Source organism: Oryctolagus cuniculus, chromosome 3 (assembly GCF_964237555.1).
Source record: "Oryctolagus cuniculus chromosome 3, mOryCun1.1, whole genome shotgun sequence".
In the NCBI taxonomy this organism is placed as follows: Eukaryota; Metazoa; Chordata; class Mammalia; order Lagomorpha; family Leporidae; genus Oryctolagus; species Oryctolagus cuniculus.
Window position 1 is genome coordinate 53,569,011 of NC_091434.1, and position 19,526 is coordinate 53,588,536.

Sequence of the window (19,526 nt, forward strand, 5' to 3'; positions counted from 1 at the left end):
CTGATCCAGCTCCAAACTAATGGCCTGGCAACACAACATGACCCATGTACTTGGGCCCCTGCCACCCACATGGGAGACCCAGAAGAGGCTCCTAGCTCCTGGCTTTGTCCTAGTCCAGATAAGGTCATTGTAGCCATCTGGAGAGTGAAACAGCAGATAGAAGATCTCTTTCTCTCTCCCCTTCTCTACATTCTTCCTTCCCTCTCTTTCACTATTTCAAATAAACAAATCTTTTTAAAAGTAAAGTAGCAAGATTTACTTAAGCAGTGCCATAATACTATAGATTTAGACTATTACCATTTCATTCTTTAAAAAATATGGAATCAACATCCAGGTGCACAAATGTCAATTCACTTTATTTGTATGTTTGTCTTTGAGAGAGATTACTACTAGCGGATGCAGGGGTTAGCATTTATGAAAAAGCTGAAGACTTGGACACACGTATTTCAACTGTTACCCAGGTCATTATTATTACATAGTAATTGTAATTTGTTCTCTTAATATAAAATCAAGGCTACACTAGATTTGTAGTACTTCTTTATAATATTTAATCAAGTTTTTGTACCTAGAACATTCTAGCCAACAGTTATAGGTCTAGGTCATCTGAAATCAAAAGTCTTTTATATATCAAAAAACTATTCATTTTATTGAACATTTTAAGATTACTGCCATCAGATTTGGTGCCAAACATTTTTTAAAGGATTTGTTTTTTGAAAGGCAAATCAACAGAAACAGTGAGATACACACACACACACACACACACACACACACACGGAAAGAGAGAGAGAGAGAGAGAGAGAATGAATTTTTCATCCATTGGTTCATTCCCCAAATGGGTGCAACTGCCTGTTCTGGGAGGGCCTGAAGCCATGAGCATGGAACTCTATCCTGGACTCTCACATTGGTAGCACGGGCCCAAGTACTCAGGCCATCTTCTGCTACTTTTCCAAGTGCATTAGCAGGAAGGTGGACTGGAAGCATAGCAGCCTGGACTCAAACCATGATCTCATTCGTCATGCCAATGTCATAAGCAGCAGCTTAATTAGGCCATAACATCAGTCCCTGGTGTAGACCATTCTTCACTTTTTAAAAAGTTTTTATGTATTTGTTTGTTGTCTTATTTCCCTCATCTTAATTTAGATTAGCCAATATACGTATACTTTTTTTATATCACAAAACTAGACTTGGGGCTGGCACTGTGGTATAGTGGGTAAGGCTGCTGCTTGAAGTGCAGGCATCCCATTTAGGTGCCGGTTTGAGTCTCAGCTACTCCACTTCTAATCCAGCTCTCTGCTATGGCCTGGGAAAGCAGTAGAAGATGGCCCAAGTCCTCGGGGCCCCGCACCCACATAGGAGACCTGGAAGAAGCTCCTGGCTCCTGGCTTCCGATAGGTGCAGCTCCAGCTGTTGTGGCCAACTGGGGAGTGAACAATTGGATGGAAGATGGAAGATCTCTGTGTGTGTGTAACTCTTTCAAATAAATAAATCTTTTTAAAAAAATACTTTTTTCAGAACAGGTCATCAAAGAAGGAGGTACCTTTCTCTGAAGGGAGGAGAGAACTTCCACTTTGACTACGACCTTGTCTAAATATGATCAGAGTTGGTGAACTCAAAAGGCTTCCATAGCCTTGGTGACTCATGACAAGAGCCTAGGGTGATTACTGATGCCATAAACAAGAGTGTCAATTTGTTAAGTAAACAACAGGAGTCACTATGCACTTACTCCTCAGGTAGGATCTCTGTCCTTAGTGTGCTGTACATTGTGATTTAATGCTATAACTAGTACTCAAACAGTATTTTTCACTTTGTGTTTCTATGTGGGTGCAAACTGTTGAAATCTTTACTTAATATACGCTAAACTGATCTTCTGTATATAAAGAGAATTGAAAATGAATCTTGATATGAATGGAAGGGGGGAGGGAGAGGGAAAGGGGAGGGTTGCGGGTGGGAGGGACATTATGGGGGGGGCCATTGTAATCCATAAGCTGTACTTTGGAAATTTATATTCATTAATAAAAGTTAAAAAAAAAAGATTTTTTTCAATGATCTCTTCCTAGTATTTTCCAATGTATGTCAATCCAGTTTAATCTTTATTATCTCTTTTTTTTTTTACCATTTTACTTGGTTTCTTCTTTATTTCTCTAACTTTACTGAATGAGTAGTTATGAATTCACCTCAAGCAATCCTATTGTGATTTTTCCAGTTATGACTTAAAGTTTTGTGTGAATGTCTTTACTTTTCATCTTATTTCTCTCATTCTAAATTTAAATAACTATTTAAGAATTCAAATGTTTCCAGTGTGAAAGCAAACAAAGTATCTAAATCCTAATAAGAACCAGCATCCTTTTTTTTAAAAGACTGAATAACTGAAGTATCATAATTCCAGTCAAATTTGTGTTCTGGTATCCTTTCCAATATCCAATTAGCTGCACTAGTTCTACCAATTCCTTCTTCAGTAGGTCTCTCACACTCACCTGTCCTTCTCATTCCCTTTCTGGTTCAGGCTGAATTTCCTGGGTAAGAGCACTGCCATAGTTTGCTAGTCAGGTTCTCACTTTAGCTGTGCTGCTGGCTTATTCATTACACCGTACTGAGCAAATCCAGTTTCCATATAACCTACACTCATTGTGCTCAACAATGTACAATAACTGCCTTATTATTTAGCACAGAAATCTAAACTGCTGGTTTAACCTAAGAATGTCCTTTCATCATCTGGCCCACCCTGCCTCTCACTAGTCCTTGTTCCCAGCCCCTGCAGCAGCACCTGCAGACAAGCTTTGTCCAGAGCTGAACTCTAGGAGGCAGTGAAGAACAGTCTCTTTTGAAGGAAAAGGCCTGGGCAGCCACTTGGTGCAGCAAATAAGACTCCAACTGGGACACTAGCATCCACAGCTCCTAGGTTTGAGGCCCGGCTCCACTCCCAATTCCAGTATGCCTGCTAATGCACACCATACGAGACTCAGATTCAGGTCTGGCTCTTGGGTTTGGCTTGGCCCAGCCCCCAGCTGTTATGGACATTTGAGAAATGAATTAGTAGACAAAAAATCTGTCTCTGCTTCTGAAATAAGATGAAAATGAATAATTTTACAAAGGAAAAATGCCTTCATGATTGCTATGGTCAGAAGGTTTGTTTCTTCCCCAAAATCCTTACACTGAAATCCTTACTTCCAAGGTATAGTATCAAGAGGTGGGGCCTTTTGGGGCAGTGATTATGACAAAAGGGCAGAGCACTCATGAATGGGATTAGTGCCCTTATAAATAGGCTCAAGAGAACTCCTTGGCCTCTTCTATCATGGATTAAAGCCCCAGGAAGAAGGTGTAATCTAGAAATCACAAGTCAGGCTCTCGCCAGACACCAAATCTGCTGGTACTTAGATCTTGCATTTCTCAGCCTCCAGAACTATGAAAAATAAATTCCTGTTGTTTATAAACTACTGAGTTTATGGCAGTCTGAGAAGCCCAGACTAAGATAATGGTTTCTTAAAAATGGCACGCTCTTCTAACGTCCTTCTGAACACATCATTTAGGCATCATAAACAGAGAAAAAAATAATCATTTACATTTAGGGGCTGCAAAACCCATTTAAGTGCTTACTTGGCATTCTTCCAGTCTTCCAAGGCAGAGACGTCAACACGTAACCATCTTTGTAAGCAATAATGGTTAAGCTGAGTCCTAATTTATAGGGTACTTTTATCAACACTGCTCCATTGTTTTTAGTTACAGTAGAATTTGTCTTCGTGTAGTTTACAAATACTTCTACAACTGCTTGACTCAGGTACTGACGACTGATGATGTCATTCACTTGGACTTTCAGCATAAACATGGACACTGAAAGTGAAAAAAGCCAGAAAAACCAGCATGTTAGATGCTAGAGTCTATGGGCCACTACACTTTAGGATATCATTCAGCACATCTGAATAACAATAGAAAACTGTTGTATGTTAGGAAATGCACATTTATGGGTGGACAAAGAAAGAGGTTCATTAAAGGATGGTCTCAAACTCAAATGGGAAATCTTACACTTGGATAAAAAAAATAAAAGATTGTAACCTATAGAACATGATGAGCTTCTAAACCAAAGGTACTTGAACAGGTCCATCTAATACAAAAAGCTATTTAAAGATGTAGAGAACAAGTAGCTGCTGTTCAATTCAAAGAAAAAAAAAGTCCCCCAGCCACCCAGCCCCTCATCGACTGGTCAAAATATACTGAGCCACGGGCATAAAGTAGGCCACACAGATTTTAGCAGGACTTCGGAATGTGCCTAAAGATACACAGAAGCCCACGGCTGCTACAGTTACCCACTGTGCTTTCCAGCACCTCCCTGATCCCTCTCCTTCCCAAAGCTGGGTAGTGCAGCTCCTCTGCTAATGCAAACCACATCATAATCCTTCCTACAAAGTCCCTTTATTTCTCAGAGCCAGAGTCAGTTTCTATTGCTTGTTCCTAAACCAAGTACCTTACATGATATAGGGTACCACTATAAATATAGGCTATTTTATTTAATAGGGTACTGTATCATTTACAAGAGAAAGTGAAGGAAAGATAAAGGTTAAGTGCCAAAAATATGTTAAGACATAATAAACCACATAAGAGACTGGAAAGAACCAAAAGAAGAGGGAATTAGGAGTCCCTAGTACAATTTGATCTTTGGTCTTACTGAAACTAAATGTACCTGCCATGGCTCATCCAGCAGCATATTCAGTAAGAAACAGTATATTCAATAGATAATTTCTGTCAATTCATCTGCTCCAAATATCAGTTTCAGAAATTCTCAGAGCTGTTGGATTTATAGACAAATCTCAATATGTGATAAGATCTTAAGCTAAATTCATACACACATACATGCACACACACCTACACATTCCATCTGTTTCATCTTTGTGAAAGTACACTTGCCAAAGTAAGACACTCTTGACTTTCTGAAGTCTAACCTCTTCATTCTAAAGTCTCTTGACATTCAGAAACCGGGTTTGATTCACAAAATATCTAAGACATTTTATAATCCAAAATGGACATGTTTATTTTTGTCACATGTAATATAATGTTAATACAAATTTGATGAGCAAATGAGTAACACAATTAGGAAAAACTGTTTGCACAGGCCACTTCTGGGCTATCAAAATCAAAGTCTCCCTTTCTGATGAGATCCACTATATCTATACCTTAAATAACTTAGTAAAGTTAGTATATAAGGAAACTTGATAAACAGGGTCCAATCCAGCTCAATTTGAAAAAAACTAACAGACTGTTGTAATTGCTTTCTTTTCAATCCCATTTTGTGAAAACTGACATCATGGAACACATATAATATACATTAATTTGTGTAATATTTCAGTGCTGGAAACTTAACATACATTGTCCAATTGTATCCTAACAAACTTGCAAGACATTACCCAATTTTAAGGTAAGGAAACTGAGGTTAAAATTTCACAGGGAGGGGCTGGAGCTGCCTGCAGTGCCGGCATCCCAAAAAGGCACCAGTTCAAGTCCCGGCTGCTCCACTTCCGATCCAGCTCTCTGCTATGGCCTGGAAAAGCAGTAGAAGATGGCCCAAGTCCTTGGGCCCCTGCGCCTATGTGGGAGACCCAGAAGAAGCTCCTGGCTTTGGATTAGCCCAGCTCTGGGCATAGCGGCCATTTGGAGAGTGAACCAGCGGATGGAAGACTCTTTGTAACTCCACCTTTTAAATAAATAAATCTTTTTAAGAAGTAATAGTTTCATAACTAACAAGCTCCTGAAGTCCCACACTCTATTCCATGCTCTTTGCTCGGGGAAGTTTCAGGGATTTGCTTCCATCATGTCCTAGCAGACTTTTTTGGCTCCCAACAATTGCTGAGAAGAAAACGCTCATTTGCTGACTCTCTGTGCCTCCCTTTCACATCTGTGAGCGCGTGTTGTCTCTCACCCCAGCCCAAGGCACAGTAAAAACAGCATTAAAAAAAAATAGGTTTGGCTGAAAGCCTGGTCAAAGCAATTAAAGATCCATGAATAACTCTTTTTCCCCCACAGAGGAGGGGAAGTTACAGAGCATTATCTGCTCCTGACAGGATGCCTCTGTCTTCTGTGGTGTTTACTTTTGATCAAGCAAACTGCACTGGCAGCCCAAAGCAAAGTACACCCACGGCAATCGGCAGTCCTTGCCTACAACAAAAACACTCTGGCATTTAGACTGGGCAGATTCCATGATTAAATATATGGTTTTCAACCACAAATTTGTCTACATAATCTACTTACTTTCTGCGTTGTATTTTTCAGCTTTCTATGAACGTATTATTTTCTGTCACTTAATTATAACTATTATGTCTTGTTCACATAATCATCTTTTCACTATGTCACCATGAGTTTAAAATGGACCAAATGATTTCAACTGCACCCTCAGAAAACATGTAATTTACATGTTGAGAAAAAACAAGTAAAAATAAAATACATATCAATGAGCAAGGTCCTGAGGTGGCTGCTTATTATCTATCACATGATTAGCAGAAGCACTGTTAAGTACTTAGAATCATTACATCTCAGATTAATAAATACATAAAGAGATATATGTCAAAAGACATATTAGAATAAACATTATATTATGGTTTTGCCAGAGCATACTGATAAATAAATCAAAGCCCAGAGGGACTAAAAATACTGCTAATGAGATGCATGGAGTGAGCTAATAAAATCATAATCCCACTTCTTTTCTGATACTATCCTTTAATGTTATCACCATTACATTACCAATTGTGCATATGGGAAAACCACCTCATTTGCACATTTTTCCACTGCCAAAAAAATTGCCTATTTCTTTTCCATTATGTTGGGACCAGCTACAACATTTTTATTTAATGCAGTATAATTCTGTTTCCTTTATAGGATCATAATGCCAAAATATAACCTTTTATAAATAAATCATAGGTCCTTATTTTAATTTAAATATTCTAATGAAATGAATTTAAAATATTTGGTTGAGATTAATGTACTCTGATGAGAACCACAAAGAAATGAATAGCACAAAAACACAGTGGAATAAAATGGGAACAATTAGAAATGCTCACTTCAATTCATTGAATGACTTAATGACTGCTTTGTCAGAGCTGCACTAGATAGGTATTTGGGGATATAAGCATTAATAGAACATAGTCTTGCCTTGAGGAAGTTTATTCTGAGGGGAAACATGAAAAAAAGTCTTGCAAAATTTGGTTCTACCATAAAAGAAATACAAATTAAAAACTAATAGACAAAAGAACTTTCTCTAATATCTAACATAATCCGTGAAGGGATACAGAAAATAATTTAGAACATGTATAACTGAAACTGAGCCCTCAAACAGTGCCTTGAATACAGATGCTAGATACCGTCAGGCCCATGCTCCCTTGGGTTAACTCACTGAATTAGGGGAGTGGTACAATTGGCCCTACAAGTTTCTAATCATGGAACTTGTGAGGTCATTTGCTTCTCCAGTAGATAATACCTTACTGGCCAGTATTGTCTCAAGGGATCTGGTTTAGGCCAGGAATAACTACCACTTTCTATAGCCCACAAGCTTACTGAAGCCCACTTGGCCATCAAACCAACCAGGTGACACTGTGCAGGCAGCTTATGCAGAGTTTGTTCTTACTTCGGAGCTGGATTGCTGGTTTCCTGCTTGTCTATGTCCTAAGTCATACACCGTCTTGTTCCTAACCTCAACTTCTTTTGCAAACGGAGAAAGACAACCTGGTCAGGCTATATTTTGTGGCTCCTCCATCATTCTGCCAGACCAGCTCCCCCTTTCTTTTAGTCTCCTTAAAAACCCCAAAGCATTCAGCTGAGGGCTATTTCTTGAGACTTGGAGGTCTACTGCTCCCTCACCTGTCAGCAGACTAAACTTGCTTTTTTTCCTTTACCCTCGAACCTATCCTCATCTTTCTGACTTAGCACTAGGGACTTGTCTGAGCTTTCAATAAAATAACTATTCACATTAGTATCCAAAATATGTATATAATATCTACTTTGGAGTCAGTTCACTATCATTTTTTGAGCAGAGTGAACATTGACATTTTTGGTCCAGATGTCCTAAGGGCCAGTTCACGCACAAGCTCCTGTTTTCCATGATCTGACTGTTTGGTCCATTCTCATGGAGTCTTTCTAATTTCTGCTTCTGATCTAAATCAGGTTTTACTAGGGACTCTAAGAGATCTAGTTTGCTCTCAACATACCATTTTTATACACAATTTTCAGTCACAGAGGTATGACAATCATAGTTTCATTAAGGAGAGTACCAGTTAATTCCCAACTCTTCAGCCAGATATTCAAAACCCTCTGAAATCGGATGACCATCTCCCTCTCCAGCCCTATTTCCCCCTAATCATACCATACTCTTCTATCAGAGACTGGCGATCATAACTTATAGGCCAACCCTGACCCACTGCCTGACTGTGTAAAGTTTCACTGAAACACAACCATGCCCATTCATTTATGTGTTTTCTGTGCACTTCTGCTACAATAGCAAAGTTGGTAGTTGTGCCAGAGGTCATACGGCCTACAAAGACTAAAATATTTACTATGTGACACTTCATAGAAAAAGCCTGATGAACCCTATTATAAACTGTCACATAAATGGATCACTGATAATGATCCCTCTTGATAATGATAATGACCAACCCAATTTCCTATTACATCAGTTTTTGTTTCTTGCTTTCATTTGAAATGCTTTTTTTCCATCTCTACCAGTCAAAATCCTAATCCATCCTTCAAAGTTTAAGTTGAATGTCCTTTAATCAAACAAATTTGCTCTTAGCCCAACTTCTGTTCTGATGGGTCTAATGGCACATGACATATCAAGGTGTGTGTTTTACTTTTCCGTGTATTTTTCTTCTTGCATGAATAGGCGTCTTGACAGCCAATATTGTTTCGAGCCCAGCCTTGTATCTTAGTAGAGCTTAATAACTTAGAGGCCAACTCTGACCCACTGCCTGGTAGATATTTACTGAATAGAGAGGATGGGTAAGGAGAAAGAGAGGGAAGAAAGGAAGTAGGAGAGGCAGAGGACTGAAGAGAGAGGATAGAGATCAGAAGTGGCCAAGCCCTGGAGAATGAATGATTATAGGATTTCAGCAGAGGCCAGTTTTCATTATAGCGAGGTTTCTAGCCTCAGCATTAGATGTAAAAGTTTTCAAGTTAGCACCACAGTTGCCAGTGAAAACTACTTTGCATCGCTACAATAAACACAACAAATAAATTTATTAAGATCCCCCTTTTTTTGGGAATTAATACAACTTTTCCCTCTTGCTCATAAAAATACTTAACTTGGGAATTCTGACTAAAGAATACATATCAAATGCTTCCTAAATGAATACAAGGCAAATATATCACAAAGATTAAATTAAAACTTTTAGTTTTGCTATTACAAAATAATACCAACAAAGTGGTTTGACAAGTCTTTCTCTCAGGCTGCTAGCACAATTTCTTTTTCAATTTAATATAATTTAATTCCCAACTTAGTGGGAATGAAAGCTGAACCTTTAGAAAATAGCCCAGAACAGCACTGACACTTATAAAAAGAAAGAACCGTATTATTATCCATTCTGTGAAGCAGAGTGGAAAGGACTTCAACAGTCTAATCTTGACAGCATTTCAAATACAGAGACACAGCCTCCTTTTGAAGGAACACAGAGCACCAATGGGGGGGGTGGGGGGAGGACAAAAAAAAAAAACCCAAAAACTCAGTAAAATAGAAATTCTCCTTTTCATTAGGTAAGCCCCACATTAGATCCAAAGTGTTTGTTGGCTTTGAAATTTAAAAGCAAAAGGAAAAAAAGTGCACACTAGAAGCACAAATTTATTACCAGTAAACTAATATTCATTACAAAGAAAATGTCACAGCTAAGAAGACATTAAGGAGATAGAATGAGGATTTTTATCTCCAAAGGTGGAAAAGGTTATGAAACCTTTTTTTCATTTTTATTTATTTATTTAAATATTTATTTATTTATTTTTGACAGAGTGGACAGTGAGAGAAAAAGAGAGAGAAAGGTCTTCCTTTACCGTTAGTTCACCCTCCAATGGCCGCCACGGACGGCGCGCTGTGGCCAGTGCACCGCGCTGATCCGAAGCCAGGAGCCAGGTGCTTCTCCTGGTCTCCCATGCAGGTGCAGGGCCCAAGCACTTGGGCCGTCCTCCACTGCCTTCCTGGGCCACAGCAGAGAGCTGGCCTGGAAGAGGGACAACCGGGACAGAATCCGGCGTCCCGACCGGGACTAGAACCCGGTATGCACATTTTCTCCATGAGGACTGAAGGCTTACATGAGTGTGGTTCACCAAAAATAACGAAACAGATAACATAAGAACCACCTTTATAACTCAAGAATAGCATATAACAGGCAACTCAGAGAGGGGCAAATGACAGGGCTGAGACATTAGTATTTGTTTCAGATCCTTCTTGCCCACCCTCAGGGCCCCATTCCTCCATGGAAGTAAATAAATCTGACTCAAGCTCCTAAAACACTGTTCAAGCTCACACCACAGACATTTATCGTCCTGGCGTTTTATTTCCAATTTTTCATCCTGCCTTGGCATCACTTACAACCACTCCTTCATTCACCCACTCACAAATGCATTCAAGAAGCATTTATTAGTGAAGGCACTTAGACCTAAAGCCACAGAAAAGCCTAGAGCTCAATGAGGACAAGCAAAAGGTCATTTGTTCCTTTCAGTGTCTGAAAAAGCGCTGGTCACTGTTGCCTTGGCAGTCCTGGACCTTAGTCAGAATAAGGTGTGGGAGAGGGTTCCTTCCTGGAGACAAAACAGCAAATGAGTTTTGAACAAAGGGTGTGAAGGAGGGGCAAGCAGCATTGCAGGAATTCAATTAGGGATCCTTACTTATCCCTAGGACTCAGCTCAGCCAGCCATCACTTCCACAGGGCCATGGGGGTGGTGGGGGCTGGGAGAAGGGGTGTCCCCCTGCCTCTGAACTGATGGAGTCAGCTGAAACACCATGATCTCCTGACACAGGTGTCCTGTTTGGCACCCAGATGAAAAGGAGACTGAGAACAAAGTGAGACTTTTTTTTTTCCTTCCGACGCAAGTCAGCAAAAAATTAAGAGTGAGGAAACAACAGAGAATGTGGGAAGAACACGTGAAGATGCTGTCACAAATAGAAGTGACTGAGCTGAGCCAACGGGAGAAGCAGGTATTCTTCCTTAGAGCAAAGTCGGAAATTCACTAGCTCACGGAGCAGGCACATGCTCACTGACGTCATCCCAGACCCTCGGGGACGCCCCGTCCGATCACGTGCTCACTGCACCTATGAGCTCATATCCCCTCCCTCATCCTCTCTCTTGGGTCCACAGCAGCCTCACTACACTGCGCATGCTTCCACCTCCAGCTTTGCACACGCTCTTCCTTCTTCCCAGAGTTCTCTTGCAGATAATCCAGGTCCTTGTGCTTATGCAGGACCTTGTGCCTCCTATCCTCCAAACCCCCCTTATCTGGTGTGTGTTTCAGGCATCCTGAGACCACCCTCAAGTTCATTAATTCACCAAAAGTACTCACAGGACTCAAAGCCAGGTTGTACTCACAGCCAAGGTTTAGGAGTAAAACCAGGAGGCCGGCGCCGTGGCTCAATAGGCTAATCCTCTGCCTACGGTGCCGGCACACCGGGTTCTAGTCCCAGTCGGGGCGCCGGATTCTGTCCCAGTTGCCCCTCTTCCAGTCCAGCTCTCTGCTGTGGCCCGGGAGTGCAGTGGAGGATGGCCCAAGTGCTTGGGCCCTGCACCCGCATGGGAGACCAGGAGAAGCACCTGGCTCCTGGCTTCGGATCAGCACGGTGCACCGGCCGCAGCGCGCCGGCCGTGGCGGCCATTGGAGGGTGAACTAACGGTAAAGGAAGACCTTTCTCTCTCTCTCTCACTGTCCACTCTGACTGTCAAAAATAAATAAATAAAAATTAAAAAAGAGTAAAACCATGAAAAAACATACGAATGGCCAACTCCACAGAAGGCAGCCCAGGATTCCGGGCCCTTCCCCTTCTGGAATTGCACAGATCGTGGATTCTCTGAGCTGAGGGACACATGCCAGAAGTCTCTGCACAGAGAAAGTGACTTGAATCAGAGGCCAAGGCTGTCACAGAGGCACCTGCCACGTGGACACACTTCTGTAATGTAATGAGCCATGGTAGCAGACACACAGGACACACATCATGAACTTGTGGAACAGTCCTGCGGAGCCATGACAAGCTGGAACAACATGCCCCATTGCTCCAGGCATATAAACATCACTACCAATCAGTAACAGAAAGAACACTCAGAAGGCCACATTCCCAGGGGCAGGACAAAGGCAACCAGGGTTCCAGGCTTCGTGAAACACGAGGATTGAACCTGCTATGTACATACTTTCCTCCCACCCTGATCTATTTTTTCCACAATCTTTTCCTATCTTACCTTAATACATATGTAATTTGCTCATAATGTTCATATTCTGTATCCCCAACCAGAACATTAACTGTATGAGGTCAAGCACTTTTTCATTTAATTTACTGCTGTAATCTCAAACACCAATACTTATTTTTGAGTGATATGTAACTGTTTTAATGAATTCTTGACTCTGTTTCTGGTACTACCGATGGAACCACTGGTTCCAGACGACTCTATAGGGGCCAGCACTGTGATGTGATGAGTGAAGCCTCCAGATGCAAAGCTGGCATCCCATATGGGCACTGGTTGGTGTCCCAGTTGCTCCACTTTTTTTTTTTTTAAGATTTATTTTATTTGAAAGGCAGAATTACAGAGAGGCAGAGGCAGAGGCAGAGAGAGAGAGGGGGAGGGTCTTCCCTCTGATGGTTCACTCCCCAGATCGCCATAAACGCCTGGAGCTTCGCAGATCCAAAGCCAGGAGCTTCTTCCGGGTCTCCCACATGGGTGCAGGGACCCAAGGACTTGGGCCATCTTCTACTGCTTTCCCAGGCCATAGCAGAGAGCTGGATAGGAAGTGGAGCAGCCAGGACTTGAACCAGAGCCTATATGGGATGCCGGCACTTGCAGTCAGCAGCTTTACCTGCTATACCACAGCGCCGTCCCCTCAGTTGCTCTACTTCTGACCCAGCTCCTTACTAATAGCCTGGGAAAAGCAGTGGAAGATGACCCAAGTGTTTGGGCCCCTGCCACCCATGTGTCACCCATGCGAGAGGTTCAGATAAAGCTCCTGGCTTCTGGCCTCGCCTGGCACAGTTCTGCCATTGCTGCTATCTGAGAAGCAAACCCATAGATGGAAGTCTATCTCTGTGTGTCTCTCCCTCTCACTCTGTAACTCTGCCTCTCAAATAAATAAGTAAATCTTGGGGGGGGGGGGGCGGACTACACTTGAAATGAGGTAGACAAGCCAAGCCTGGAATTAGAGAGTAGGACTAGGAAAAGATGGGGAAACAATCATGATAGAACATTTATAAGTACGTGCTTCAAGCTAAATACAAATGCTTTGATTCTTTAACATTTTATTTCTTCCTTCAGCAACTTCAACAAACATGTAAAATCTCACAATGTTAAAAAGATTAGGGCAACCACTATTGTTTGCCCTTAGCAAAACAAACATAGACAAGGTGGCATTTTGGTTCAGCAGGGTAAGCCACCATCTTTAACACTCGCCAGTTCCACTGCTGTTTCAAGATCCAGCTGCTCTGCTCCCTGCTACTATGCCTGGAAAAGCTGTGGAAAATGGCCCAAACACTTGGCCTGTGGCACCCACCTTGGAGACCCAGATGGAGTGCCAGGCTCCCGGCTAGCCTGGCCAGGCCCGGCCATTGAGGTCATTTGGGGAGTGAACCAGCAGAAGAAAGATCTTTTTCTCTGTCACTTTGCCTTTCAAATAAATAAAATCCTTTTTTAAAAGATTTATTTATTTTATTGGGACCAGTGCTGTGACATAGCAGATAAAGCCACAACCTGCAGCGCCAGCATCCCATATGGGTGCCAGTTTGAGTCCCAGCTGCTCCACTTCCAATCCAGCTCTCTGCTATGGGCTGGGAAAGCAGTGGAAGATGGGCCAAGTCCCTGGGCCCCTTCACCCACATGGGAGACCCCAAGGAAGCTCCTGGCTCCTGGCTTTGGATCAGCACAGCTCCGGCCATTGCAGCCAACTGGGGAGTGAACCAGCAGATGGAAGACTTTTCTCTCTCTCTGCCTCTTCTTTCTCTGTGTAACTCTGACTTTCAAATAAAATAAATAAATCTTTGAAAAAATATTTTCTAAATCTTTATTTATTATTTTTTAAATCTTTATTTATTTTATTTGAAACACAGAGTTAGAGAGAGAGAGACAGAGAAAGAGAGGTCTTCCATTCGCTGGTTCACTTCCCAAATGGCCGCAACAACTGGAGCTGGGCTGATCCCGAAGCCAGGAGCCAGGAGCTTCTTCCAGGTCGCCCAAGTGGGTGCAGGGGCTCATGCACTTGGGCAGCCATCTACTGCTTTCCCAGGCCATAGCAGAGAGTGAAACTGGAAGTGGAATGGCCGGGTCTCGAACTGGTACCCATATGCAATGCCGGCACTGCAGGCAGAGGCTTTAACCTCTACATCACAGCACAGGCCCCATAAGCAAAATCTTTGAAAAAAATTATTGAGTTGCATCAATTATCTGTTACTTAACTTTAAATAATTAACTGGAAAAATACTGGAAACAAAATTGAAGTTGGCAATAAAAATGAGAACAAGTAAGAGAGATGGAAACAAAAAAGGCTACTTACTATACAAGAAAGTACACCATTTAGGAAAATAAATTTTTGAATATAGACTTGTGATAAAACATATGTCACACAGAATTAGGCTGTTTAGTAAATTACTATTGAAGAATCACCCTGTAGGAATCTTTGGATAGCACGTGTTTGTGCTCTGGTTTCAAGCATACTGATGATAGTATGTGGGAGAGACACAAAGCCCTAGGGGAATCAACAATTACTGAATGTTCCCTCCCATGAATACACCAATGAAAATCAGGGTAGATTTGTTAGTGAAGGGACAATATCCTCTTGGGGTTAAATCAAATGTGGACTATTTGAACTGCATGTAGAATACTCTGGTTTCCTTCCCGAGTTAATGACTGAGTGTCCTTAAGTATTCTCAATTCCGTATAATTGATGGATGAAATCTAGAAAGGACTAGATTCCTATCCACAGTCCTTTATTTATAGAATCAACGTATTATAACGCTATCTATAATTTTAAAATATATTATAATGCTATTTATACAATTAATGTCCTGAAAAGAATTTCTTTTAAAACTGGCAATGTCCCCAGAAAATTTTCCCCCCAAAAAAATTTCCCTCAGTTTCTAAAAAGGATGCAATATCCCCAGTCAACAACTGTGAAGACATTATCAATTTCTGGAGTCCAAGTGAATGCCTTTCAACACCCAGGGCACCCAGGGAGATGGCCAGGACCTCCACCTCCTGCCGAGGGAACTATCAGAGCCACCCAAGGCCATCATTACTAACCCCTATACAGCCATGGAACCCAGAATTTCCTATACCACAACACAGTATTTTCTTTTATCACTGGTAAAGGGTGCAAATTTCAAAAATACTAAAATGTTGATCTCAAAGAATAAATAAGGTACATATTAGCACAGTGCATTGAATCTAGTTAAGCTCTAAAAAAAAAAAAGAAAGAAAGAAAAACATTTATTTCCACTGTTTCCAAATCTTAATACCATAAAGAAATAGTGTCGCCAGCCTTCTCTCATAGAATGTGTGCATAGGCTTAGCAACTGAATGACATGACTGAAAAGCTAAGTAACTAAATCCTGTGTGGTATCTAAAACAAATATTTCAAAATCCTGAGATCTGGAGGCATAGTTCTCAAACTACACTTGAAGCCACAAAGGGTGACAGAACAAACTCACAGAGGTATCAGAAAATATTTTAAGATTTCATACAAGAACAATATGAACATTTGCTGGATACCACAAAAGCAAGAGAGTTTTCTCTTTCAACAGAACATAGGACACTCAATTTAAGGATACTGCATCTATAGGAAGCTGCATTTTCAGCGACTGCTCTGGTAGAAAGGAAACACTGCATTAAAGTTAACTGTGGCCAAGTACTAAGGATGGCTCAAGGCAAGCATTCAGTACAGAGGTTAAGACATTGCTTGGGATGCCTGCATTCCATTTCAGGGTCCCTGAGTTCAAGTCCCAACTCCACTTCCAATTTTAGCTTCCTGCTAATACATACCCTGGGTGGCATATGATGGCTCAGGTCCTTGGGTCCCCGCCACTCACATGGAAGACCTGAATTGAGTTCCTGGTTCCTGACTTCAGCCTGGCCCAGCCCCAACTGTTGTGGGTATTTGAGGACTGAATCAGCAGATGGACGCTCTCTCTCTGACTCTCCCTCCCTTCCTCCTCTCCTCCTCTCTCTCTGCCTTTCAATAAAATGAAAATAAAATTTTTAAAAAGAGAAAGATAAGGCGGTGGCAGTATTCAATTTTATTACAAGATTGGCAAAGTTGTGCTGTGCGTAATAGGCACAGGCATCCCATGCAGTAATTAACAAATATGTTTTTATTTTTCAAATGCCTGCTGAGTTATCACAAGTTGTTTGATCAACAAAAAACTCGCTGAGACACTAAGGAGACTATAAATAAATAAAGTTTAAGAGACTATGTTTATGCATTCTTTATGCTACACACTTTTATTAAGCAGCTGTTATTTGAAACATCACACTAGGGGCTGGTGCTGTGGCACAGCAGGTAAAAGCCACCACCTGCAGTGCCAATGTCCCATATGGGTGCCGGTTCAAGTCCCGGCTGCTCCACTTCTGATCCAGCTCTCTGCTATGGCCTGGGAAAGCAGTAGAAGATGGCCCAAGTCTTTGGGCCCTCGCACCCGCGTGGGAGACCCAGAAGCAGCTCCTGGCTCCTGGCTCCTGCCTCCTGGCCCCAGATTGGCGCAGCTCCAGCCATTGCAGCCAATTGGAGAGTGAACCATCGGATAGAAGATGTCTCTCTCTCTCTCTGCCTCTCTGCCTCTCCACCTCACCTCTCTCTGTTACTCTGATGTTCAAATAAATAACTCTTGAAAAAAAAAAAGTCAAGTCACTGAGAGAGATCCAAACAAATTAGCTGTCATTAAAAACTTACATGAGGGACTGGCGTTGTGGCATAGCAGGTTAAGGCTCTGCCTGCAATGCCAGTATCCCATGCGGGCACCACTTCAAGACCCAGCTACTCTACTTCCTATCCAGCTTCCTGATAATGCACTTTGGAAAGCAGTGGAAGATGGCCCAAGTCTCTGGGCCTCTGAGCCCACGCGGGAGGCCAGAAGAAGATCTAGGTTTAGAAGAATCATAGCTTTAGTAGGGCCCAGCCCCAGCTGTTGTGGCCATTTGGGCAGTAAGTCAGAGGATGGAAGATCTCACTCTCTAACTCTGCCTTTCAAATAAATAAATCAAAAAAATACATATATGAAAAAGCTGAAGTGATAGTATTAAGAAAAGTACAAATAAACTGAGTGTTCAGAGAATCATACAACTAAATCTTTTTAGTTAATAACATTTAACAAAGAAATCAGTCATAAATGCTTTTCTCAAAAGAAGGCATAAAAATGGACAACAGGCAACAGGTATATTTACAAAAAACTCTCAATATCACCTCTCATCAGGGAAATGCAAATTAAAACCACAATAAAGGTTTCATCTCATTCCAGTTTTGATGGTTTAAAAAAAAATAACTAAGTGCTAGAGAGAATGTGGAGAAAACAGAACACTTATACATGGTTAGTGGTAAAGTAAATTAGTATGGCCATTGTGGAAAACAGTATGGAGGTCTCAAAAAATTGAAAACAGAGCTACCATACAACCCACCAATCCCATGGCTGGACATATACCCTCCAAAAAGCAATCTCTATGTGGAAAAGATACTTCCATGTTCATCACAGCATTATTCACAATAACCAAGATGTAGCATCAACCTGAACATCCATCAGTGGGTGCATGGATAAAGAAAATGTGCTACATATGCACAATGGAGTACTATTCAGCCATAATGAAGATGAAATCCAGTCATTTGCCACAATATGGATGGACCTGGAGGATATCATATTAAGTGAAATAAGCCAGGCATAGAAAGAAAAATAGTGCATGATCTCAATCATTTCTGGAATCTAAAAAAGTCAAGCTCTTAAAGTTGGGGGTTGGCTATAATGAAAATAGGCAGAAGAAAGGATTTTTTTTTTTACCACAAATAATAAATTTTGAGGTGATGGATATACTAATTATCCTGACTCGACAACTATACAAGATATGTATATAACTAAACTCACATTATACCCCATAAATGTAATTATGTATCATTTAAAAATATTAAAGTATTTAAAAATAAATCAGTCATATATGAACTGTTAATATACATCTTTCTAAAGAATGCTGCTTCACTTTATTATCTTAATAAGAACATTCTGGAAAGTGTACTTTTTATGTAAAAAAATTAGTATATGGTAAATACAGTCTACTTAATATTTTCTGAACGCATGACTGGTTTTATACATAAATGAAATATTGAAAGAGAATCTTACAAAACCTCAAGATTATCAATTTGTATAATGTGTTACTATTTTAAGCTTTCTCTAGAGTATTTAACTCTTGACCTAAGACCTAAGCAGTTTTCAAATCCGGCTACATATTAGACTCAACTAGGGAACTTTTGCTATATCCCCAGCCGCCTCTGCTATAGTCCAATTAAGTCAGAATCACTGCATACGGAGTCCAGAAAATCACAATTTTAAAAGGTCCCATATGACGGTAGGACACAGCCAACGTTAAGAAGCACTGACCAAGATGATAAATAAATCCCAAGAGGGCAGAAACAGAATCCACAGCATCCTCTTCAGTTCATCTTTAATTGTTAACTTTTAATGTAATAGTAAGAATTCAAATTGCTTATCATTGATTTTTTTAATATTCCACGGCTAGTCTTTGCTTCCTCAAGGTATGAGCACTCCAATCAGAGGTGCAAATACTGACAAAAATGAAAGTTGAACTTGATAACTGCTTTATCTACTGACAATCATTGTTAGTTATTACAAGGCTAAGTTTGGGTTTGAATTTACTCAATACTTTTAATTATAATACATAAAAAATTGGAAAATAAAGAAAAATACAGAAGAAAATGAAAATTCTCCCTAATCCCAACTCAGAGGTAACATGTTTTCTATACAAACATACTGGAAAAAAAAAAGAATTAAGATGATTTATGTTTATGTGATAACTCATGACTATGTTTGAACAACCTTGGGGTAAGGTGTGAAAAGACCTCACCCAATTGTTAATATTGACTATTACAACTGGGTCCTGTGGGAAGGGAATACCATGCAACTTGCTACAATGTATGATCTGACTCAGAACAGTGAGCATTTATTACAGGTAGGAAGGGGAAAAATATGACAATAGTGAATATATGCTATGTTCCCCAGCTAAGACTGCACTATCAACAAACACCCATGGTATTAATATTTTCAAAATTACATTATTAGATAAAATCTAGAGGTTTTTATTTAAGTTTTCATATTACTGTAT

The 19,526-nt window shown here is 40.7% G+C and overlaps 1 protein-coding gene across 3 annotated transcripts in view; it reads right to left on the bottom strand.

The window, feature by feature from the left end:
- The window catches only part of FAM171B (family with sequence similarity 171 member B), a 77,809-nt gene that overhangs the window by 20,151 nt on the left and 38,132 nt on the right, over positions 1 to 19,526 (bottom strand). Inside the window, exons 1-2 of one of the 3 annotated variants that reach the window (XM_070071515.1) lie at positions 4,676 to 4,697; positions 3,595 to 3,828 (exon numbers count right to left, since the gene is read on the bottom strand). The exons of 1 other annotated variant lie outside the window; for it this stretch is intronic. In XM_070071515.1, coding sequence (XP_069927616.1) covers positions 3,595 to 3,828; positions 4,676 to 4,682 — 241 coding nt within the window. In that variant the 5' untranslated portion in view covers positions 4,683 to 4,697. Of the gene's footprint in view, positions 1 to 3,594; positions 3,829 to 4,675; positions 4,698 to 19,526 lie in introns of those variants that run through there. One more of the 3 variants, XM_002712331.5, reaches the window with a different exon arrangement.